Source organism: Budorcas taxicolor, chromosome 4 (genome assembly GCF_023091745.1).
Source record: "Budorcas taxicolor isolate Tak-1 chromosome 4, Takin1.1, whole genome shotgun sequence".
Taxonomy (NCBI): domain Eukaryota; kingdom Metazoa; phylum Chordata; class Mammalia; order Artiodactyla; family Bovidae; genus Budorcas; species Budorcas taxicolor.
This window is the reverse complement of record NC_068913.1, coordinates 45,811,801-45,836,075: the sequence shown is the minus strand read 5'-3', so window position 1 is coordinate 45,836,075 and position 24,275 is coordinate 45,811,801. Positions and strand designations below refer to the sequence as shown.

At 39.8% G+C, this 24,275-nt stretch overlaps 1 protein-coding gene across 1 annotated transcript in view; it reads right to left on the bottom strand.

Moving 5' to 3' along the window:
* The window catches only part of GSAP (gamma-secretase activating protein), an 86,521-nt gene that overhangs the window by 17,662 nt on the left and 44,584 nt on the right, over positions 1 to 24,275 (bottom strand). The window contains exons 15-22 of the mRNA XM_052638842.1: positions 22,062 to 22,154; positions 21,722 to 21,939; positions 15,691 to 15,760; positions 15,074 to 15,156; positions 11,817 to 11,870; positions 2,267 to 2,395; positions 1,083 to 1,141; positions 367 to 398 (exon numbers count right to left, since the gene is read on the bottom strand). Of these exons, the coding sequence (XP_052494802.1) occupies positions 367 to 398; positions 1,083 to 1,141; positions 2,267 to 2,395; positions 11,817 to 11,870; positions 15,074 to 15,156; positions 15,691 to 15,760; positions 21,722 to 21,939; positions 22,062 to 22,154 (738 nt within the window). The remainder of the gene's footprint in view (positions 1 to 366; positions 399 to 1,082; positions 1,142 to 2,266; positions 2,396 to 11,816; positions 11,871 to 15,073; positions 15,157 to 15,690; positions 15,761 to 21,721; positions 21,940 to 22,061; positions 22,155 to 24,275) is intronic.

Genomic DNA, 24,275 nt, shown 5'->3' with positions numbered 1-24,275 from the left:
GAGGTGTGAAAGAGTCCCACAGATAGATAGCTGGAGAGAGAATAGCTCTAGGCCAAGGGAAGTACACCCTGCAAGTACAGCCAGCGAGCATGTTAATTAGATCAGTTTACAGGGAAATAGGAGGAAAACCTACAGTCAGGGAGTCCTACAGCAAAAGCACATTCAGCAGCTGTTCCCAAAGGACCTGGTGCCAAGAGAGACATGGAAGGAACTGGGAGTCGCTCTGACAGGAAGATAGTAAAGGGTATTGCCTTCACTGAGCTAGTGGAAGTGATTTCCCGGCCAACCCACAGTGGGAGGAGGAATGGTGTTACAAACAAACAACCGACTGAAATCCAGAAGGTTTTATTACAGGTCTTTTCTTACCCAAATTCTTTGCTTCTAGGTTAGAAATCACCCTACAAGAAAAATTAGCCAATGTTATTCACACAGGAAACATTAATAAAAAAAATAAAAAATAAAAACCCACAATACCATACAAAGATATTATCATTTAAAAACCCATAAAACCACTGCAGAAACTGTTCTCAGGCTGCTGAAAACCTCAAAAACTTTAATCAACTTGGCAAAAGCCACATTAAGCAATTATAAAATCTCAAAACTCTTTAGTGCAAACAGTGACGGTAATTTAGAACAATTGCAGCTCTCAGTTATTGGAAATAATGGGAACAGAAAATAGAACAGGGGCTGGAATGGGGCCTCGGCTTGCAGCACTCTCAGTGACTCACCTGCTCAGAAGACATGCTTTCAAAATAAGAGCAGGTTCACCAGCCGACTAACTCTTATTTAAGATCAACCCACTACTTGTATCCCTCTAAAGCGCTCTATTAATAAGCGCTTTCATTACTACTTATTCCTTGAGTCATCCATCCCCAGGATGCAAATCTAAAAGGTTTAACATACAAACTTTCCCCACAAGAAACTCTAGCTCCAATCTCCAAAGCAGGGCTCGGTGGCTGCTGACAGCATCATCTCATTGAGAATACAACAAAAGTAATAAGCTACTTCCCTGAAAGGCAGCCAGCAAAGTAATTACAAAAGATAGCCATCTTATAGCTACAATAGTCCTTCATTTTACTTACTTTATTGCATTATCAAGAATATTTCTCACATACACCGTAGACCTTCTTTTTCCTGTTTTCTAGGAGTGAAAATACATCAGAGGTATGGAAGGTGAAGGTTTTGTGGGTGACATTTTTCACACTAAGGTCATAATACAATATAGTTAAGAGTTCAGAAAAAAGGAGACTTTCTTTCAAAGTAATCACAACACCTAAATTCTTAAAAAATTGGCTTAAAAAACTTTTATTCTGAACCTATTACAAGTTTTCGGGGACCTGCAAGTCCAACTATATTTTATATATCAATACAATAACACTACGACTCTAGCCAACAATGCTGCAGAGAAGAGCTCACACACTCTTCACCCAGCCTCTCCCAGTGTTCATCTCTTATATAAACAACAGCAGTGCAATACCCAAACCAGTGAGCATACAGTTCTGCCATCTTATCACATGTATAGATTCACATACGACAATGTACAGCCATAATCCAGATACAGAACTGCTCCGTCACCCCCAAGATCTCCCTTGTGTTACCCCTTTATAGGAGTCATATTCACTCTTTTGCTTTCAACCATTCCTAACCCGTCTGTCTGTGCTCAGTTGATCAGGTGTGTCCAACTCTTTGTCACTCTATGGATTGTAGCCAGCCAAGCTCCTCTGTCTATGAGATTTCCCAGGCAAGAATACTGGAGTGGGTTGCCATTTCCTCCTCCAGGGGATCTTTCCCATCAAGGGATCAAACCCACGTCTCCTGCACTGGCAAGTGGATTCTTTACCACTAAACCATCAGGGAAGCCCTCCCTAATTCCTGCTGCTTCTGCTGCTGCTAAGTCGCTTCAGTCGTGTCTGACTCTGTGCGACCCCTAACTCCTAGCAACCACAAATTTTGGAACCTATAGATTTTTTAAAATTACTTTTTAACTATGTAAGTAATGCAAGAACACATCTGAGACTCGAATGTGAATCCCACTTCTACTATGAATGTGTTGTGTGTGTCCCTTAACCTCTTTGCACTTTAATTTCCTCTTGAAGAGAAAGAGATCACAGAAAACCTTGGTCTGCCTACTGGGGATCAGCAGCACTAATGAACAGTGCCTGGCAACAGTGGCGAGTGCTGGACCTAAGCCAGCTTTATGACATAAGGGCCTCACCTAACCTAATCTGCTGGGCTTCTTGCTCTCCTTTCAGGAACCCACACATACCTCTTCTGAGATCAGGTTGTGCCACTCTCTCCTGACCACGCTGTTGTTATAGTGTAAGTGTGGCTTGGAGTACTTCACATATTCCAGGTTGGAGTTCAGTTTTTCCCAGTAGCCCTTAAAGCTATGCACCTGTAAGAGAAAAAACATCAGTGGGCTCGAGAAGCAGGTCCTGTGGCCTGAACTACATAGCACGGCCCATGCAGGCCTTCCTACAAAGCTCTCATGAGGCAGCATTTCTGACCATATACTTCCCACAAGGGATGGCAGTCTTGTCCCGACAGGAATTCTAAAACAGACTCAAAGAGGCTTGCCTCCCTCCCTTTCTTTTCAAGCCCCTTTTACACACAGAGAGAGCTGCTCACTTCCCTAAGCCAGTGTGACTCCCCCTGGGTGAAGGCTAAGCAGGGAAGCCTGCTTTGAACACATCAAGTCATTTCCTCCCCAGAGACCCATTCTGACTCAGGTTATATCAACAATGCCCTGTTCAGTGACAGAATGGTCACAAGATTTGGATCACATGGAAGTATAGGTTTACTTTCCAGTTAAGTTTATTTACTTCCAAAGGGTCTTTTTCAAAACTCAAGAATCAGAATGGTGAAGTGAACTCCTTTCATACTCAGTTGTCAATTACTTCAAAATGGAATTAGCTGGCAACCATCTCCCTCTAGGTTTTTGACATATTGATATCACTGTACTAGCCCGAAGCAAAAAATATTCATTATGTTCATTTTAAAATAAAATGCTACAGTAATATATTTTTAATGTTAAAAGATATCCTGACAAAAAATTGTTTTTGCAAATTAATGAAGACAGATTCATGATACCTATTATCTTGCCAAAATATATGCATTTATAAAAGATTTGACTGGGATCAAGGGTGCAATGTGTGGCCAGGAAACAAAGTGACCTTAATGCCTACAGCGGGAACAGACTTGGCTGTATTACAAGGGAAAAAAAAAGAGAACTTTAAAAAAATGCCCCATCAAGAAAAATGCCCTTTGTTAAGTAATAGCACATCACCCAAATTCTTATTGAAAGCACAGTCACAAGTGGCTAAAATGGATACCGGTATCAGGAAAGTGCGTTACATAACAAAATGAACTTGCTATTTTAGAAGCTTGAAAGGCCTGTCCAGCCAACACCCATTTTCACAGAGACAGGAAGAGCTATGTCCAAGAAATTGTTATTTCCAGAGGAAATCAGAAACCAGGAGTCAGGTCCCACTCTACACCTGACCTACCTCTCTTATCTTTTCTTTCCCTGTCTATACGTTGATAGTGGATACATCTTTGCCCACCATTTTGTCTCCCTTATATTGCAAGCAAACCCTGGAGACAACTGACAGAAAGAGGACCCTGACAGGAAGTCGCTGCAGCTTTTCTTGCTGCAGCTATTCTACATCTGAGTTTAGGCTGCTGCTGCTGCTACTGCTGCTAAGTCACTTCAGTCGTGTCCGACTCTGTGTGACCCCACGGACGGCAGCCCACCAGGCTACCCCGTCCCTGGGATTCTCCAGGCACGAACACTGGAGTGGGTTGCCATTTCCTTCTCCAATGCATGAAAGTAAAAAGTCAAAGTGAAGTTGCTCAGTTGTGTCCGACTCTTCGCGACCCCATGGACTGCAGCCAACCAGGCTCCTCCATCCATGGGGTTTTCCAGGCAAGAGTACTGGAGTGGGGTGCCATCGCCTTCTCCAACTAGTGCCCAAAGCCAGCAAATTAACTGGTGTTGTGGTGCCATCTAGTGGTCAGTTATGCATCTAGTTCTGCCTGCTTTGCATTGGAGACCCACTGCTCAGTCCACCCAACCTTACCCAGGATGAGACAGGGGAGGAAGGAATGATGATGTCCTACCTGTGCAACCCCTCTTCCCCTCAGGCCAAAGGCATCCTTCTGTCAGAAGACCCTATTTTCATACTCACACTGTGGCTCCCAAACTACCTTCCTCTCACCCTCACCCCATTAAAAAAGTCCCTTTCCTCATAACCTTGTCTTAGTTGAGAATAGGCAGATAAAACAAGTCCAAGGACATGTTTGAGGCGGTCCTGAGTCTAATGATTGTATGTAGAACAGAGTATGAGTTCTTATGAGCACTTTTCGGGGATGAAGGTCTACAGTTTATATCCATTTCAAAGGAATCCATAGCTTAAAATAGTTAAAACTACTGAGGTGGAAGGGAACATTAAGTTTTAAAACAATAACTTACATTTAAATAAGGGTAGCCAAAAGCCCCAGAAATATTTTAATATTTGTAGGTCTATTTAATATGGGTGGGAGAAGGCAACCCTTCTCCAGGCCTCCAACTCCCAGGATGGGCTGCAGTCCATGTGGTCTGGAAGAGTCGGACACGATTGAGCGACTTCACTTTCACTTTTCACTTTCCTGCATTGGAGAAGAAAATAGCAACCCACTCCAGTGTTCTTGCCTGGAGAATCCCAGGGACGGGGGAGCCTGGTGGGCTGCCGTCTATGGGGTCGCACAGAGTCAGACACGACTGAAGTGACTTAGCAGCAGCAGCAGCATTTAATACAGGTAGGTGACTGAAGGAGGTCACTGGGCTGGATGTTACGATATGGATATTGAGAAAGCGCAAACAGTTAATGGCATATGTCACTACTTGGTATCTACTAGATAAGGAGGCAATTTTTTAAGCTATGAAAATTCACGAAGATCATTATAAATTGGGAGGTCTATTTGGAAGTCTGTGCTTAGTCACTCAGTCATATCCAACTCTGCGATCCCATGGACTGTAGCCTGCCAGGCTCCTCTGTCCATGGGGATTCTCCAGGCAAGAATACTGGAGTGGGTTGCCATGCCCTCCTCCAGGGGATCTTGCCAAGCCAGTATCGAACCCAGGTCTCCCACACTGTAGGCGGATTCTTTACCGTCTGAGCCACCAGGGAAGCCCAAGAATACTGGAGTGGATAACCTATCCCTTCTCCAGGGGATCTTCCCGACCCAGGAATCGAACCGGGGTCTCCTGAACTGCAGGTGAATTCTTTACCAGCTGAGCTACAAGGGAAGCCCATTTGGAAGTCTTGGAAACAGATCAGACCCAGAAGATGAAAATGGATACATAAGTGAAAAGTGAAGAGAGGATGTTCCAGGAGCAGCTCCCAGGAAATGAGCAAAGATTCAGACCACAGACAGAGCTTTAGAAAAAGCAGAGAAAACAAGCCATGGCACTTCAATCTCTGCAGTGAATGTATCTGCCCCTAGGGTATGACTGCCAACCTCAGTAACTACCTGGGTCCCATTCCCTAGACTCCTACTGATGTGGGCTGTGACCTGGGCCTCATGAGTTTTAGACATTCCCCAGGCATGTCTACTGTTCAACCTGGGCTGAGAACATGCTTGAGCACACCCAGGTCATGTCAGTCTCTTAGCCACTCTCGAAGGTTTTCATCTACAAGTCTGCCTTAAAGGCTGATGAAGAACCACCTGCCTGAAGACTTGCAATTGTGTTGTGACGTAACAGGACATAGGGTTAGAGAGGAGGTTCAATCTAACCTTCAAAGAGTCTTCAAATGCCAAAGTAACACCAGCACATTCCTTGACCCAGAGAGTAAAAGAAGCACCAAGGTAAAATGCCAGCTGTCGTTACATAGTCTGGGGGGAAGAGGGCGTGGGAGCTACACAATCACACCCTACCGGCCAGCCCGGGAGCGCAGAAAGACACTCCTCTCTGTCAGCCAGCATTTACGGCACTAGCTGAGTACTAAGCACCATATTCATCAGGGACAACAGGAGAGGAAAAGCCACGACAATCTAAGAAGCACATTGCCAGCTTCTTGAAAAGAGCTTATAATGCTTTCAAATACACAGAAATGCTTTATAAGAAAATACTCATGAGTTTAGCTACTTCTGGAAGACTCTGGTGTTAGAAGCCATCAGATCCTTAAGGAATGACCCAGGAGCATTTCCCTATACAAGGGACAATTTTACATTTTGATTTTTAAGGAAGGAGAATTATTTCAAGTCTCTTCTTGAGAAATAATCTTAATTTGACTTTTAGGTTGACATGAAATAATTACCAAATGTAGCCCACCACAACTAATATTAATTGAAAAAAAGGACTAAAGGGTTATATTAAGAGACTGTTTTCCACTTAGGTGGGAAATAAATTTGATTTTTTTCTCTTTAAAAAAGAAGTACCAAGAAAGGAAAAAGAAAAAAAAAAAAAAGCACTGTGGTACTTATTGGCTCATCGGCAAGTTACTACCAGGAAAAAAATATCTGCTTCTCATTTCTTAAAGGCCTTCTGGCTTTGATCCTACATCTGCTGATTAACCAGCATCTTCTTTCACAGAAGAGGAAGCCAACTTTACCCTTCATGCCAGGGCTCAACTAGTAAAGGTAAAGTATCAAACTTGTCTCTTCAGTGGATACTATCTCAGTATCAGCTTTTACTTGCAGCCCAGAGAAACACAGTGGCCCACTACCTCCAGTACAAACAGAATGAGATAGAAACATCTGTGTGTCCATAAAGCTAGCAAGGTACCATACTAAGCCAAGATGCTCTAAACAGGGCCATCCATACATGGACAGTGACTTTAACTCCTGAGGCTTCCTGCTAGGAAGACTACATGTGGTATGTGCAAATTCTCCTATTACAAGTGGACTTCCTCCTTCGTCCCAACATTTAGTAAAAAGCTCTCTCTTCTCTTCCCAGCTAGGTAGTACTCATTTTTAATGGGATGTGATTTTTAATGTAATTTACTAAATATGCCTCTAAACTATTACATCTCACGATCAGCTTGTATCTTAAGAAATCCCATGCTAAGATAGTTTCCTAGTCTCAACCTTCAGAATTAAACATTCTGTTCTCAACCAAACTACGAACAAAAGCAGCATAGTCGAATGACTGGCAGAAGAGAAAGAAAAATAGGAATCCTTGACCAGGTCTGTTCCTCAATTTCCATATCTGGGAAGTAAACTGAAGGTACTCCTATCTCTACAGATAATGACAGGAATAAATTTTCCAGCCTGGTGTGCTGTCTCTAACAAGTAGTGTTTCTTTGGACCATTATAAAATTATGTTTCTACAATCTTAATTGAACTTGCCATAATTCTCTGGCCTCTAAAAATACACTATATAGGAATAACTTGTGTTTTTTCTCTCCAACAGTCTATTGACAAAATTCTTCACTTCTGGTCACCAAATTACTTCTGGTGGGTTTCTTCCTCCACATTCATCAATTCTCCAGTGCCAGCAAGGTGTCCTACGATTATCAGACCCCACAGGTTGAGGACTCCGTCCCAAAAGGCTGCCCCCTTTTCAAATGCTGATCTCAAGTCCAGGTTGCTGCCTGTGATTCTGACCAACTGCCTATCAATCCGAGGTTCCCAGCGCCCCCTTCATGGGTTCTATATATGTTACAGTGGTTCTGAACTCAGGAATACAGTTTACTTCCTATATGCCAGTTGATTATAAATGGATACAACTCAGTAATAGCCAGACTGAAGAGATGCGTAGGGCAGGAATGGGCTCTGAGCTTCCATGTCCTCTTCGGGTGCACCACCCCCACCCCTGCACCTCCATATATTCATCCAACCCATTAAATCTCTGAAAGATTCAACTAGGGTTCTTTATGAAGGCTCCATCACACAGGCACAATTGATTAAACCATTGGCCATCAGTGGCTGAACTCATCTCTAGCCATTCCAGCCTTGGAAGGTGGTGTTGGTAGAGGGCTGAAAGGGCCAACCCTCTAATCACATGGTCGGTTCTACTGGCAACCAGCTCCACCCTTAGGTGCTTTCCAAAAGTAACTTCATTGACAAACTCAGGTGTGGCTGAAAGGGGCTTGTTAGGAATAATAAGACCTTCTTTTCACCTTTGTGCTCCGGAGCTTTTTCAGGAACTGGAGCACTAAGCATTATAACAAAAGATCTCCCTATAGTTCTTATCACTTAGGAAATCACAAAGATTTTAGGAGCTCTGTGCCAGGAATCATGGAAGAAGATGAAAGATATATTTCTGGTTATATCACAAGACCACATATGTACAAACTAAACTTTGGAAAGTCAATATCTCACACGTAACCAATTGACATTTCTGGTAATACTACACTGTTGTCAAAGCAACAATTCTCATTTTTAAAAACTGTAAGTTGTTACGATTCAACACTTTGAGTTGCTAAGAAACATTTTCTTCAAGTGATGGTGGCCATCTGCACTGGAAGGGTAAAGGAAAAAAGGTGTCTTTTGTGCCTCACTAAAAGCTTAATTATGTTCACGCTTTGCCCAATTAAAACAGTATTTTTTAAACACTTTTTAAGTGTTTAAGAGAAGAAGCATAATCAAGTGAAAACCACTCTTTCTCCAGTTTCTCAGGGGCATCCAGACCCCTGATGGACACTGCAGCAGCCCCCTCACTTAGAGTGGCCATAACTGGGAAAGGGCTTGAAGTCCTTCTCCTTCCCAGTCTCTGGGTCAGATAGTTAATAGTCACAACACAAATGGTTAAATTAAAGCCTTCCTTACTGTATAAAATGAAACTAAAGATGTCTGGCTTAAAAATACTTTAATGAAAATACTCCATTTCTCCATTCTTGATACTCAAGTAAACTATTGTTTCTACTTTTTTTTTTAAATTCTTACATGACTTCCTGTGGAAGGGATTAAATCATTCTTAGGAAGGCCATTCTCAATGACATTCCTTTTAAGGTTTTAAGGTGCAGATCTTGTTTTAAAATACTTTTTTGTTTCATTTTTTAAAATTCTTTTGGAAACCATTCTATAAAGGAAACCTTTTGTCTTTCAGATGATAGACTGGTATAAACCAATTAAATTCAATGTCCATATATTAAACATCTATAAAGTACTCCACTTCACACTAAAATTATTTGCACGAAGACCAGAAGGAAAGTGCTCGTCTAGTTTCATTTCGTCCTTCCTTCTCCAGACTCCTTATCAGGGCAGTCATCTTAACATGCAGAATGGAAGCAAGTGTGCTCAGAGCAGACAGGGGTCCCTTGGGCCTCATGGAAAATCCAGCAGCAAGCACACCTTCAAAAGGTAACTTGTGATTCAGGTTAAGGGTGCTCAGAGCCAACTCCTATCAGGGAAGCTGCAAGAATTGTCACATAACAGGCTAGGGAGGGAGGAAAAGTAGGGGGGACATGCTACTACAACAAGATCCATTGCAATATAATTGGGCTGGGACCCTCGGTAGAAGTAGGTCAAAGGCAGCTGCTTATAGTGAGAGGTATTATGCAGGCAGAGATGGGGAAACAAATGAGAGCTGTGAGGGCCAAGTGTCTTGTGAACTGAAAGATTCGATAAGTTATGGGGGTGGGGGAGAGGGGCAGGAGCTGGCCAAACCAAACCCAGTACCATCTTCTCCTGAGTCCCTTGGCATTCCTATGGCTTCCCTGATGCATCATGTTTGCATGGAAAGGACAGTGAAGAGATCTACAGCTCAAACTTGTCCTATGTAATACTTCTGACTCGTATATGAAAACATGTAGCATCTCGGAAGAAGTCCCAAGCATGTTTGAGAACAGTTAATGGGAAATAACTCTCTGCAGAGCCAAATGCTAAAGACAATTGGGGAGAGTAGAAAAAAGAGAGGAAAAGGCAAAGTGAATAACAAAGAAGGAAATAAATGAACTACATAAAAAAATTTTTTTTACGCACATACACACACACACACAAAGTTGGAGAGTGCAAAAATAAGCTAGCTTGTTCCCAAGCAAAGACAAATTGTATTCTTAGAATAAATCAGTGGGTAAAAATCTTGAGAACCTTCCCATCAGTGTTTTATACTTAATTTTTTAAATGAAAATATACAATGTTGGTAAGGTTATAGTAAAACTGATAAACCAATAAATCCCTTATAATACTGTAAATTATCGCAACATTTTTTGAATATGAGTTTGGCAATAAAAATCAAAGGCTCTAAAAATTGTCATGGCCTTTCACTCAGTAATACTCCTGGGCATTTAACCTTAGAGGAATAAATAAACAACACACGCACGCACACACGCACACACACACACACACCAAGAAAAACCTACATAAAAGTATTCACTGCCAAATTATTTTTAATAGCAAATATAATTTTTTCAGTGGGGGCTAGAGACAAACTAAATGTCTCAAAATGGAAGAATGATTAAGTAAACTAAGATAAACCAACACAGTGGAAACCTATGGAGTTATAAATCATAATTATAAAATTATAAATCATAATTATGAAAATTATGAAGTTTATGTACCAACATGAAAATGTGTGTGATACACTATAATTCATAATCTTTATTAAATATCACTAGATAGCCAGTTCTACTAGGCAAAATATGCGCACCCGTGACAAAGACCAAGAGGAAATGGGGCAAATAGACAGTTATGTTAGAAATTAAAGAACTGTGGGTGACATTCCTCTCTTCTAAAAATTCCTTCACTGGTTTATTGCGTGTCCATTAAACACATTCTGGATTTGTTGAACTAGTGGTAAAAGCAAAAACAATAAAATCAAAGGATGGAGGTTCTTAATAAGAATCTTTTAAGCTATTAATCAAACCTTTCTTTTACATCATTTTCCTGCTTTTGTAGATCTTCAAAGTTGTCTCACATTGCTGCCTAGAAACCTCTCTTATCCATCTCCACTTCAAGGATGCTTGAAGTCCAAAACCAGGAACCACTGAACTTGCCCCAGTTGGCCCTCTCTCACCCCCAGCGCATCACCATGACCTCAAACGCCCACAACTTCCCCCCAGCTTCCTGGGCCTGGCCTGCTCTTCATGGATTCAAAAGACTCAAATGTAAATACCAAGAGGCACACTGGGCTGCCTGCTGCCAAAAGTTGAGATTTCCCAGCACACAGCAAGCTATAATTAACAGGAGGCAGTGCCAAAAACAACAAAGGAGCTTCAAGGAAACTGCTAAAATACTCCCCAGTTTTTAACAACATACACATTCTTTTCTACTCCCCCACCTTACCCCACCCTCCCCATTGTCTTAGAAACTCCTGTGAAACCACCAGACTGTAGAGAGACACTAACGCTGTCGCTTGGCGGGCAGGAAGAAGGTGCTCTGAGACCACAGAGACAGCCTGAACAGGCCACTCTTAAGAAGCAGAAAGCCCGCTCTCAGAACCAGAAGGAAACTAGATAATCCCAGCCCAGGTTACTTAATGGTTTTAAGATTCTGTGGTGTGTGTGTGTGTGTGTGTGTTGAGGGGGTGACAAAGTAAATGAAGAGAAAAGAAACCCACAGCTCTCAGGTCCTCTAGAGAAGACTGAGAGGACTTCCTCCAGCGTGGACTGGCTTCAAGCACAGTGGAAAGTATGACTTCTACATGCTTCGTATTCTCTGTCTTCAGAAAACCTCCCTCTTTAAAGAGCACTCCTAAGAATTGCCCTGATACCTTCCTTAGAGACTACCACGTAGGAAGGACTGCCTAGACAACCAGCCTTACCCCTCAGCCCACCCTCCCCCGATTGTTTACAATCCCTTCTGGAACCGCCATGACGTTTGGGGCAGGTGACTGTGGAGGCCAGCAAGGAAGCCATGCAGGCCTGGGCTTTTGTCTCTCTGCAAGCACTTACCTTCATAAGAGGCAACGGAATCTCTTCTGTCACAAGGGTTATTCCAGGAATTTCCTGTGGAGGGGGGAAGCACACACAACTGCTGAACGTATCAACTACCACCAGCCCGAGCCTTCAGGAAGTGTTTTCTGTGCACACAGAAGCTGAGGGCAGCTCCCAGTTTGCTAACCTCTACTTTAAATAAACCTTGGGGTTTATAAATACTAGTGAACACAGCCCATCTCTTACCTCAGGAAGGAAATATTCTGTAAAGTTACAGTTATGATAGTTGACAGTATCACTAAAGGAAAGAATAAGACTACTACGAAGAAACACAGAATAATGTATTATTTATACATTTCCATTTAAGAACAAAGGAGGCAAATTACATTTGCACCATCAAGTATGATGATAAGGCGGACACTTTCTTCTTTTTTTTTTTTACTCCTTTCTCCCTCTTCCCCTTCATTTAAATGTATTACGTTGATTCCCATCTCACTAATGGGATTCTTTTTTGACTTCAGTGGAAAACTGTTCTGCACTTCATCCTCCAACATAATTTCAGAAATAAGAGATCTCCATAAAGAGTTTATACAGCACAATCACCATGGCAAATGTGCAAGAGGCAATTCATATCAGCAAATCCAAATAATAACATTCTTCTAACTCATGAGCATTACAACAAAAATTTAAACAAAAAGATAAACTGCCAAAATTGCCACTTATTTTGAAAAGAGTGGCTCCTTGTTGTTACTAATCTCTCAACTTGTCAATTCCTCTTTCATTTCCTAAAAGAAAAGTAGATGACATATGGGAAAATAGAAATAAAATCTAGTATTTGTTTAGAACTCAAATGTCCTGGGTTTCATTAACATACAATATTCCTGAGAAAAACAGCATCACAGGGATGGAGAAATAAATTTTCAGAACATTCAAGCAACTGAGATCTTCACTTGACAGGAGAAAGCCTTTTTAAAGAATCTATATGTGCTTCACTTATCACTACTCAGGAACAGAAATTTCACTACAGTTTTAGGTTATAAATAGCATCTTAAAATAGGCACAACAGGCCTCATTGTCTGCAAAGCATAATTCAGGATTATCTATGTGTAAGAGCACAATATTTTCTAGTATCTTAAAAAATCCAATTCAGCTATTTACAGAAATAATTTATTTCCATATAGTAATAGAAGTATGAATTAAAATTTTCTATTGTAGCAAGTATTTATTAAGGGTATAGCATTAAGAGCATATGCAGATTAGAGAAAAGTAAATGATTTATATCAATGCTAAAATCAAATCATAGGATCATAGAATTTCAGAACTAGGAAAGACCTTTAAGGTAACATACTCTAACCACAAGAACTTTAAAGCAACATGGTAAACCCTAATATAAGCTCTGTGCAGTGGTTTAACTGGGTTTTTTCATATTTTTCATATTGTATTTCTCATAGGACTTCCTGATGTCACTCTATGTGTCCACAAAGTTCCTCTGCCCCACAAAAAAGGAGAAATACAAATGTGAAGAACTGTCTGTCAGGGTGACAGTCACACAACATCCCAACTAACATATTCTCAACCCTGGGAACTAGAGGTCCTGTTTAGTCTCCCAGACACTGAACACAGGATAGTGACAGCCAGCATTGGTGGCGAGGGGAGGAAGCTGAAATGTACATTTCCTGCTTCTGGCCAGGATGGAGGTGGGGGTTAACCTGCAAACTTCCTGCCACCTTACCACAGAGTTTGCACGTTTGAAGAACCCTTGTTCTTCAAACAGTGAGGACCTGGAGAAGAAACAAGCTCAGATCTTCCCTTATAACTTCACAACGAGGCATGAAAGTTTAACAACTCTAACAGTGAGAGACAAGAAGAAAGGGCCTTTGGGAAAACACTTCCATTGTGTATGTCAAAAATTCAGAAATTCATCAAACATGGGACTTCCCTGGCTGGAAGACTAGTGATTAAGTCTTCCCTAGTGGTTAAGACTCCATGCTTCCACTGCACAGGGCACAGCTTCGATCCCTGGTAGGGGGAACTAGGATCCTACATGCTGCATGACAGGGCCACCACCAAAAAAATTAAAAATCAAACACATCTGAAAGGCCTTTTTAAAGGATTAAATTTAGATAGTTTTAAAGCAAAATGGGAAGTTATACAGTTTATCCTAGTACTTATTTTCCAGTGTCTCCTGGAATAAATTTATTTTTCTAAATGCCTTGTTGATACAAACTGCTGCCTCAAGAGTAAGCACACAGTAGTTCTAACATCTAAACATGTAAGGAGGAGAGGCAGAACCTTTTTCCGGGGCAGCCTGTACATGGGTTTCACTTCTGATCCAACAAAGTTCAGTTTATTGAACCACATTCAAGAGAAAATGAACAATATTTTCTCCTCTGACACTTCTTCCCAACTAAAAGGAAGGGAGTCTGGACCAACAGGAAGAAAACGATGAATGGGGTGAATTTGCTTAAGATTACTGACTTTAACTGATCTTGACACTCTAGAGTTATCACAGCTTTTCTTCCTAAGGCTGGGGGAAAAGTTTATGAAGGTGCTAATCTACTAAGTAAATAGAGTGGCTGTGAATAACAGCAGTGGTCCAGCCGCTGCTCATTTATAAAATCCTAAGATTTATTTTCATCTACTTCCGCTGCTAAAAAATCTTTAAAAACTGAAACAATCTGAAGATGATAGAAGCTTCATTCTGCTTGGTAGTAGGAAGAGTAACACATACACTGTATCTTCTCCTTTAATTCTAGAGTTTTAGGTTAAATACATTTGGCCAACAGTAACAATTCACTGTCTTTCTTCTGCCAGAAATCCCCCATTCAGATCCTTATGGGGGCTTCCCTGATAGCTCAGTTGGTAAAGAATCTGCCTGCAATGCAGGAGACCCCAGTTTGATTCTTGGGTTGGGAAGATCCGCTGGAGAAGGGGTAGGCTACCCACTCCAGTATTCCTGGGCTTCCCTTATGGCTCAGCTGGTAAAGAATCCATCTGCAATGTGGTTCAATCCCTGGGTTGGGAAGATCCCCTGGAGAAGGGAATGGCTACCCACTCCAGTATTCTGGCCTGAAGAATTCCATGAACTGTATAGTCCACGGGGCCACAAACAGTCGGACACGACTGGGTGACTTTCACTTTCATTTTCAGATTCTTATGAGTCAAAATAGAAATGAAATCACGGCCTTGGTTACTGAGACAAGGACGTCCTACAACTGACCCACAACTACGAATCAATTTTAATTACACAAGGAATATATAAAGTGTTAACTTACTGTATCCCAAGTGAGCAGTGAGGAATACGGCAAAAGCTTATCCATGTTACTTGTCTCGGGATAAATGCTCCAATATGAAGAAGCTGAGTAAGTTTGGGGAGGGGGGAGACATGTTTTAATATGAAGAACAGGCAGTAGACTTTGTAATTCACCAAATCAAGCAAACCAACAAAAGTTTTCATTGCCTTATTCTTCATTCTCAAAAGGCTAATCATCACGGTTCTGTCTGCTGATTAAAATGTTCAGGTTTTACTTTTTACATTGAGAACAATTTTAAAAATTATTTGACATGTACATCTGTCCAAATGACATTATATCACTTCACACAGAACCAGCCAACACAATGCTGAGCATTACTTTTTAGTGGGAAAAAAAAAAATCACTGACAAGGTTATAGAATCAAGATCATGTCTTATATTTCATCAATCTCCAAGGAGTCACAGCTTCTTTCAAAACCACAAGAGAATGAAGTTTAATTAGCAGCTGACTACAATAGAGTTTAAAAATAAAATGCTTCTATCCAACATTTTGACATATTGAGGCCTTATCAATTTACTGCTTTCCCTTAAGCAAAAGGATCACGGATTCAATTTAACATGCACCATCAGAACACCTACCAATTATAAATTCCTGAATGAGGTCAAATGAATGGCAGGCAGAGATGTTCTCAGAAATCCACTGAATAATCTTTAAAAAGTAAGAAGACAATTCCGTTGGTATTTAAATCTAAACTGTGCCCTCCCACTACCAAAGAAGTACAAGATATGTATGAATCTTTTAAAGTGTGATATCTATTTTAGAATCACCTAGGAATACACTCACTTCTACCTAACCCAAAGCTGCGTGGGTAAAACAGCACTATAAATGAGGTCCTCTTCATACATCATTTTAATAAACACCCTTGGCAGGGATCCAAATAAGTCTTCTTGAATCTAGTGTTTGTTTTTGCTGCTGCTGCTGCTGAGTCGCTTCAGTCATGTCTGGCTCTGTGCGACCCCATAGACGGCAGCCCACCAGGCTCCCCCGTCCCTGGGATTTTCCAGGCAAGAACACTGGAGTGGGTTGCCATTTCCTTCTCCAATACATGAACGTGAAAAGTGAAAGTGAAGTCGCTCAGTCGTGTCCGACTCTAGCGACCCCATGGACTGCAGCCCACCAGGCTCCTCCGTCTGTGGGATTTTCCAGGCAAAAGTACTGTATAATCCCCGTTATATCTACGATTCTCTCAATCAACCTCTATAACATCCTGCTGCAGAAACAAAACTCTTTGTTCCTGAACCTTAGAACTGCTGCTATGAGGTTTGACTAGCCATGGAGCCGCTCACATCTCTGATCCTGCCAATAAGTTGTTCTTATTTCCAAACGTATTCATGCTAGTTGTCTTACTTAGAACAATTAAATGTTTAAGTAACATTTATTATTTAATAATATTTAAATATGTAATAATATCATTAATATCATTAATTATTAATTGATAATGTTTAAATATTTGATTGTTTAAATGTGTTGTTTAAATATTATTAAATTTAAATAGTATTTAAATGTTTAAACAACTACCTATTTAAATACTATTTAAATCTTTAAATATTAATAAAATATCACCCCAGACAAGTGAAATATGGATACAAAAAGAATACTAGTGGGTAGGTTAAGAGTTGAGTGCTTGGCTAGTAGGAAGCTGCTGTATGGCACAGGGAGCTCAGCTCAGTGCTCTGTGACAACCTTGAGGTCTGGGATAGGAAGTGGGGGGAAGGTTCCTGAGGGAGAAGATGTGAGTATATGCATAGCTGATTCACTTTGTTGTCAGCAGGAACTAACACAACACTGTAAAGAAATTATACTCCAATTTGAAAAAAAGAAGATAAAGCTGAAAAAATAAAATGCTCAAAATACAGCTCAAAGAGACAAAAAGTTGGTATAAAGATGAAAGAGAAATTGAGACATGGAACACAAAGCAAGAAGGTCCAAAATTCAGCTAATAAGGATTACAGAAATAAATCAGAGGTAGAATGAAGGAGAGATAATAGTCAAAGACATATTGGTAGAGAATTTTCCATAATGAAAAATCATTAGACTAGTTTGCAATAGAACCCTAAATCCTGAAGAAGATACATAACACAAATCCACAGCTAATACATTGAAATGAAATGACAGAATACGCAAGATGATATAAAAATCTTAAAATGTGTATCTGAAAAGGGGCAGCAGACAGCAGACTTTTGACTGGTTACAACAGATGTCACAGATGACCAAATATTACTTTCTTTCTTTTTTTTTTTCATTTAACCTCCCTCCCTATTCCACCCCTCCAGGCTGACACAGAGCCCCTTTCCGTTTCCTAAGCCATACATCAAATTCCCGTTGGCTATCTACTTCACATATGGAAGTGTAAGTTTCCTTGTTACTCTTTCCATACATCTTACTCTCTCCTCCCCTCTCCCCATGTCCATAAGTCTATTCTCTATGTCTGTTTCTCCATTCTTGCCCTGTAAATAAATTCTTCAGTACTATTTCTCTAGATTCCGTATATATACATTAGAATATAGTATTTATATTTCTCTTTCTGACTCATTTCACTCTGTATAATAGGTTCTAGGTTCATCCACCTCATTAGAACTGATTCAAATGTATTCCTTTTTATGGCTGAGTAATATTCCATTGTGTAGATATACCACAACTTTATCCATTCATCTGTAGATGGACATCTAGCTTGCTTCCATGTTCTAGCTAATTGTAAATAGTGCTGCAGTGAACAATGGGATACATGTGTCTCTTTCAATTTTGGTTTCCTCAGGGTATATGCCTAGGAGTGGGATTGCTGGGTCATACGGTGGCTTTATTCCTAGTTTTTTAAGGAATCTCCATACCATCTTCCATAGTGGCTGTATCAATTTACATTCCCACCAACAGTGCAAGAGTGTTCCCTTTTCCCCACACCCTCTCCAGCATTTACTGTTTGTAGACTTCTTGATGAGGACCATTCTGACTGGTGTTAGGTGATATCTCATAGTTTTAATTTGCATTTCCCTAATAATGAGCAATGTTGAGCATCTTTTCATGTGTTTGTTAACCATCTGTATGTCTTCTTTGGAGAAATGTCTGTTTAGGTTTTCTTCCCACTTTTTGATTGGGTTGTTTGTTTTTCTAGCATTGAGTTGTATGAGCTGCTTGTATATTTTGGAAATTAATCCTTTGTCAGTTATTTCATTTGCTATTATTTTCTCCCATTCTGAGGGTTGTCTTTTCACCTTGCTTATGTGCTTTCCTTTGCTGTGCAAAAGCTTTTAAGTTTAATCAGGTCCCACTTGCTTACTTTTGTTTTTATTTCTATTATTCTAGAAGGTGAGTCACAGAGGATCTTGCTTTGATTTTTATCATTGAGTGTTCTGCCTATGTTTTCCTCTAAGAGTTCTATAGTTTCTGGTCTTATGTTTAGGTCTTTCATCCATTTTGAGTTTATCTTTGTGTACGGTGTTAGGAAGTGTTCTAACTTCATTCTTTTACATGTAGCTGTTCAGTTTTCCCAGCACCATTTGTTGAACAGACTGTCTTTCCCCCCATTGTATATTCTTGCCTCCTTTGTCAAAAATAAGGTTCCCATAGGTGCATGGGTTTATCTCTGGGTTTTCTATCTTGTTCCATTGGTCTATATTTCTGTTTTTGTGTCAGTACCATACTGTTTTGCTGACTGTAGCTTTGTAGTATAATCTGAAGTCAGGAAGGTTGATTCCACCAGCACCAGTCTTCTTTCTCAAGACTGCTTTGGCTGTTCAAGGTCTTTTGTGTTTCCATATGAATTGTGAAATTTTTTGTTCTAGTTCTGTGAAAAATGCCATTGGTAATTTGATAGGGATCACATTAAATCTGTAGATTGCATTTGGTAGTACAGTCATTTTCACAATATTGACTCTTCCTACCCAGGAACAGAATATCTCTCCATCTGTTTATGTCACCTTTGACTTCTTTCTTTAGTGTCTTCTGTGTACAGTTCTTTTGTCTCCTTAGATAAGTTAATTCCTAGATATTTAATTCTTTTTGTTGCAGTGGTGAATGGGATTGATTCCTTAATTTCTCTTTCTGATTTTTCATTGTTAGTATATAGAAATGCAAGTGATTTCTGTGTATTGATTTTGTGTCCTGCAACTTTGCTAAATCCACTGATTAGCTCTAGTAATTTTCTGATACTATCTTTAGGGTTTTCTATGTACAGTATCAGGTCATCTGCAAACAGTGAGAGCTTTACTTCTGCTTTTCTGATCTGGATTCCTTTTATTTCTTTTTCTTCTCTGATTGCTGTAGCTAGGACTTCCAGAACTATGCTGAATAATAGTGGTGAAAGTGGACACCCATGTCTTGTTCCTGATCTTAGGGGGAATGCTTTCAGTTTTTCACCATTGAGAATAACGTTTGCTGTAGGCTCATCATATATGGCGTTTACTATGTTGAGGTAGTTTACTTCTATGTACTCCTCAAACTTTTTTGAAGAGTTTTAATCACAAATGGCTGATGAATTTTGTCAAAGGCTTTTTCTGCACCTATTTAGATGATCATATGGTTTTTATCTTTCAATTTGTTAATATGGTCTATCAAATTGATTTCTGTATATTGAAGAATCCTTGCATCCCTGGAATAAACCCAACTTGATCATGGTGTATGAGTTTTTTGATGTGTTGCTGAATTCTGTTTGCTAAAATTTTGTTGACAATTTTTGCATCTATGTTCATCAGTGATATTGACCTGTAGTTTTCTTTTTGTGTGTTGTCTGTCTGGTTTTGGTATCAGGGTGATGGTGGCCTTGTAGAATGAATTTGGAAGGGTCCCTCCCCCTGCAATTTTTTGAAAGAGTTTTAGAAGGATAGGCATTAGCTCTTCTCTAAATGTTTCGTAGAATTCTCCTGTGAAGCCATCTGGTCCTGGGCTTTTGTTTTTTGGGAGATTTCTGATCACAGCTTCAATTTCAGTACTTGTAACTGGGTTGTTCATAATTTCTATTTCTTCCTGGTTCAGCCTTGGAAGATTGAACTTTTCTAAGAATCTGTCCATTTCTTCCAGGTTATCTATTTAATTGCCATATAGTAGTTCATAATAGTCTCTTAAAATCCTTTGTATTTCTGCATTGTCTGTTGTAACCGCTCCTTTTTCATTTCTAATTTTGTTGATTTGATTCTTCCCTTTTTTTTTTTTCTTGATGAGTCTGGCTAATGGTTTGTCAATTTTGTTTATTATCTCAAAAAACCAGCTGTTAGTTTTATTAATCTTTACTATTGCTTCTTTCATTTCTTTTTCATTTATATCTGCTCGGATCTTTATGATTTCTCTCCTTCTACTAACTTTGGGGGGTTTTTTGTTCTTCTCTTTCCAGTTATTTTAGGTGTAATGTTAGGCTATCTATTTGATTTTTTCTTGTTTCTTAAGGTAGGATTGTATTGCTATAAACTTCCCTTTTAGGACTGTTTTTGCTTCACCCCATAGTTTTTAAGTTGTGTTTTCATTGTCATTTGTTTCTGGACATTTTTTTTTTATTTCCCTTTTGATTTCTTCAGTAACCTGTTGGTTATTTAGAAACGTGTTGTTTAATCTCCATGTGTTTGTGTTTCTTACAGTTTTTTTCTTGTAATTGATATCCAGTCTCATAGCATTGTGGTTGGAGAAGATGCTTGATAAGATTTCAATTTTCTTAAATTTACTGAGGTTTGATTTGCGATCCAAGATGTGGTCTATCCTGGAGAATGTTCCATGTGCTATTGAGAGAAAGGTGTATTCTTCTGCATTTGGACGGAATGTCCTAAAGATATCAATGAGATCCATCTCATCTAATATATCATTTAAGGCTTGTGTTTCCTTGTTAATTTTCTGTTTTGATGGTCTGTCCATTGGTGTGAGTGGGGTGTTAAAGTCTCCTACTATTATTGTGCTACTGTCAATTTCTCCTTTTATGTCTGTTAGTGATTGTCTTATGTATTGAGGTGCTCCTGTGTTGGGTGCACAGATATTTACAATTGTTATGTCTTCTTCTTGTATTGATCCCCTGATCATTACGTAGTGTCCTTCCTTATCTCTTGTAATCTTCTTTATTTTAAGGTCTATTTTGTCTGATATGAGGATTGCTACTCCAGCTTTCTTTTTCTTCCTGTTTGCATGAAATATATTTTTCCATCCTCTCACTTTCAGTCTATATGTGTCTTTAGGTCTGAAGTGGGTTTCTTGTAGACAGCATATATATGGGTCTTGTTTTTGTATCCATTCAGTCAGTCTGTGTCTTTTGATTGGAGCATTTAATGACTTACATTTAAAGTAATCATTGATATATATGTTCTTATTGCCATTTTCTAATTGTTTGGGGTTGATTTTGTAGATATTTGAGAAACTCTCTATTTTCCTGAGCACTTCCTTGGAATGTTACTGATAGAGCTAATATTCACTCACAATATGGAAAAGAGAACAGTGAAAAGAACAGACATGCCTCCCAGTATGAGGTCTGCATGCATAAAAACCTAGAGTACAAGGCAAGAACACCTTCAAGTCAGGACAAAAACGATAAACCTCAGTTGTCACTGAATAAACCTAGCTTCTGTTCATTTCAACCGCTAAACGTATACATCTGGGGTTGTCCGTTTGCAAATTCCTAAACTTAAGCTATATTCCCACCTTGGCTTCCAGTCGTTGCGGGTCTCGGCCACATGAGAGCACACAGTGAAGCAAGGCCATCCTCTCACAGTCCAGCCGGCTGTTCCACAGGAACTCCAATAAATATGACTGGTTGAGGAACGCCCTGTAGAGCTTTCCAGAACATGAATCCAGGACCAGAGACCCTGACAGTGACTGTAAAGGACTATGAGGTAGCATATCAATCACTTCACTGTTTTCTGGCCAAAAAAAAAAGAAAGTAGATCAGCAAATAAAAGAACCCCACTCCCCCAAATATAAATATTAACATTTAAATGAGCCCAAACAGACCACGTTCATGAGGGAAAAACTACAGGCATACCTGTCAGAAACAGACTGTGGCAGATCAGGTCTGGATGTTGAATATTAAGGAGATGAAAGAAATGACCGGGTAAATAAACGGCCACATAATAGTCTATGGAAGAGATATTTAAGTCAGCTCCAAGTGGCAAGTGCTGTACAGTATAGATTAAAGTCAACAACTTTACAGTATCCCTATTTTTCTTTGAACCTCTTAAAACACAGAAAATTTGACCAATGTAATAAAAAGCTGCCTGATGTCAGTACATTTCATCTTACTAGCAAGATATCATTTATTTCTACCTATAGCTTTCTTCAGATATTTAGCTATGGTTATCTTAATTTATATCTGTAATTTTGTTTATGAACTGTGGCTTTACATGAATCTGAATGAACTCTGAGAACAAATCAGAATTAAAAAAATATCCAGCAACATGAATTATTCCTTAATATGACAGGCTGGAAATAGTTTATCATGGGAATTTCCTTCATAATTTCTGACATGTGAGGGAAGTTTTAAATTTAGTTTCTTATGTTTGCCCACTGCTCATTGTCACAATTATCATCAGCAGCAGCATTTTCTCTAAGGAACCTTTAAACTGATATTCATCAAAACAATCTCTGTAGGCATTCTGACACTTCATGATGTACTAATTTGTTTCCTTGCATAACAAGCTGCCTAGAATTCACACCTTCACAGTCCCTTCATGAGATATTTTTGTACAAAGAACAGAATTTTTGTATACAGATTGAGGCAAGGTATACAAAATAGGTTTCTGGAGAAGGGGGCAGGATAGAAGTAGTCCTTGCCAATGATTTTTCTAGGATCTTAGAAAAACAGAAAAACTCATATAGTAGGAGTGAATTTCATGCAGATGAAACATTTAGATTATTAATATAAGCAAACCAGCTGGACTCGTTTTTTTCTCCCTAAGAAGTAAAGAAATACATGCTAATTATTTGCATAAAGGGCATTCTGTGGAAGGGAAAGGAAAGAGGATGTAGAACTCTAAACAACTGACTTATAACTGTCCTTTCAAGTCACTGTGGATTAAGTGATGTTACTACTTAGCATAAGTGGTTGCAACGTTACCATTATGGCAGCACTTAAGCAGAAAAATACAAATCATGATACAGTAGGGGACAATGGAAAGACATCATGACCTAAATTAACTCCTCATCCTACCACTTACTTAACCAGTTAATACTATGTCCCTGGGAAAGGGGGCATTTGGAAATACATAAGGGTGTTCTAAGTTGTCACAATTATTGAGGCAGAGGGGAGATTTACACTGCCATTTGATGAGTGAGTGGGCTCCAAAAATGTCAAATCCCTCAGGGTGCACACAAAAGTTACTGTCTCACCAAAAGTGTCAGTAGTATCTGTGGTAGGCTGACAGCCCCAAAGACGTTCATGTGGTAATCCCCAGAGCCTATGAGTATGTCACCTCAAGTGATAAAGGCGACCTTGAAGGTGTGATTAAGGATCTTGAGATAGGAGTACCCTGCATTACTCAGTTGGACCCAATGTAATCACAAATGGTTAATAAGGAAGGGGAAGGTCTGACTACAAAGAGAAGACCATAAGATGATGAAAGAGACTGGAGTGATGTGATCACAAGCCAAGGGATGCTGGCCTCTAGATGCTGGAGGAGGCAGAGTTAACTCTTCCCTGAAATCTCCAGAAGGAACCATTTCTGCCCCTACCTTGATGCCCTAAGACTTGCTCATTTTAGAATTTTGACGTCCAGAACCACAAGGCAATGTGTTGTTTATTTAAGGGCTAAAATTGTGGTGATTTCTTATTGTAGCAATAAACTAATATAAGATCTTCAGGGGATCTTCCCAACACAGGGGTTGAACCCAGGTCTCCCACATTGCAGGTGGTTTCTTTACCAGCTGAGCCACAAGGGAAGCAGTGTCCCTGATAAGAGACACTAAAAGAAGTTTGAGCACACAACACAGACTTTCTGAGTTTCAGTTTCATTATCTGTAAAGTAGGGATTCTTTACCAACTGAGCTATCAACATTCAGAAAACTAAGATCATGGCATCCAGTCCCATTACTTCATGGCTAACAGATGAGGAAAAAGTGGAAACAGTGTCTGACTTTATTTTGGGGGGTTCCAAAATCACTGCAGATGGTGACTGCAGCCACGAAATTAAAAGACACTTGCTCCTTGGAAGAAAAGTTATAACCAACCTAGACAGCACATTAAAAACCAGAGACATTACTT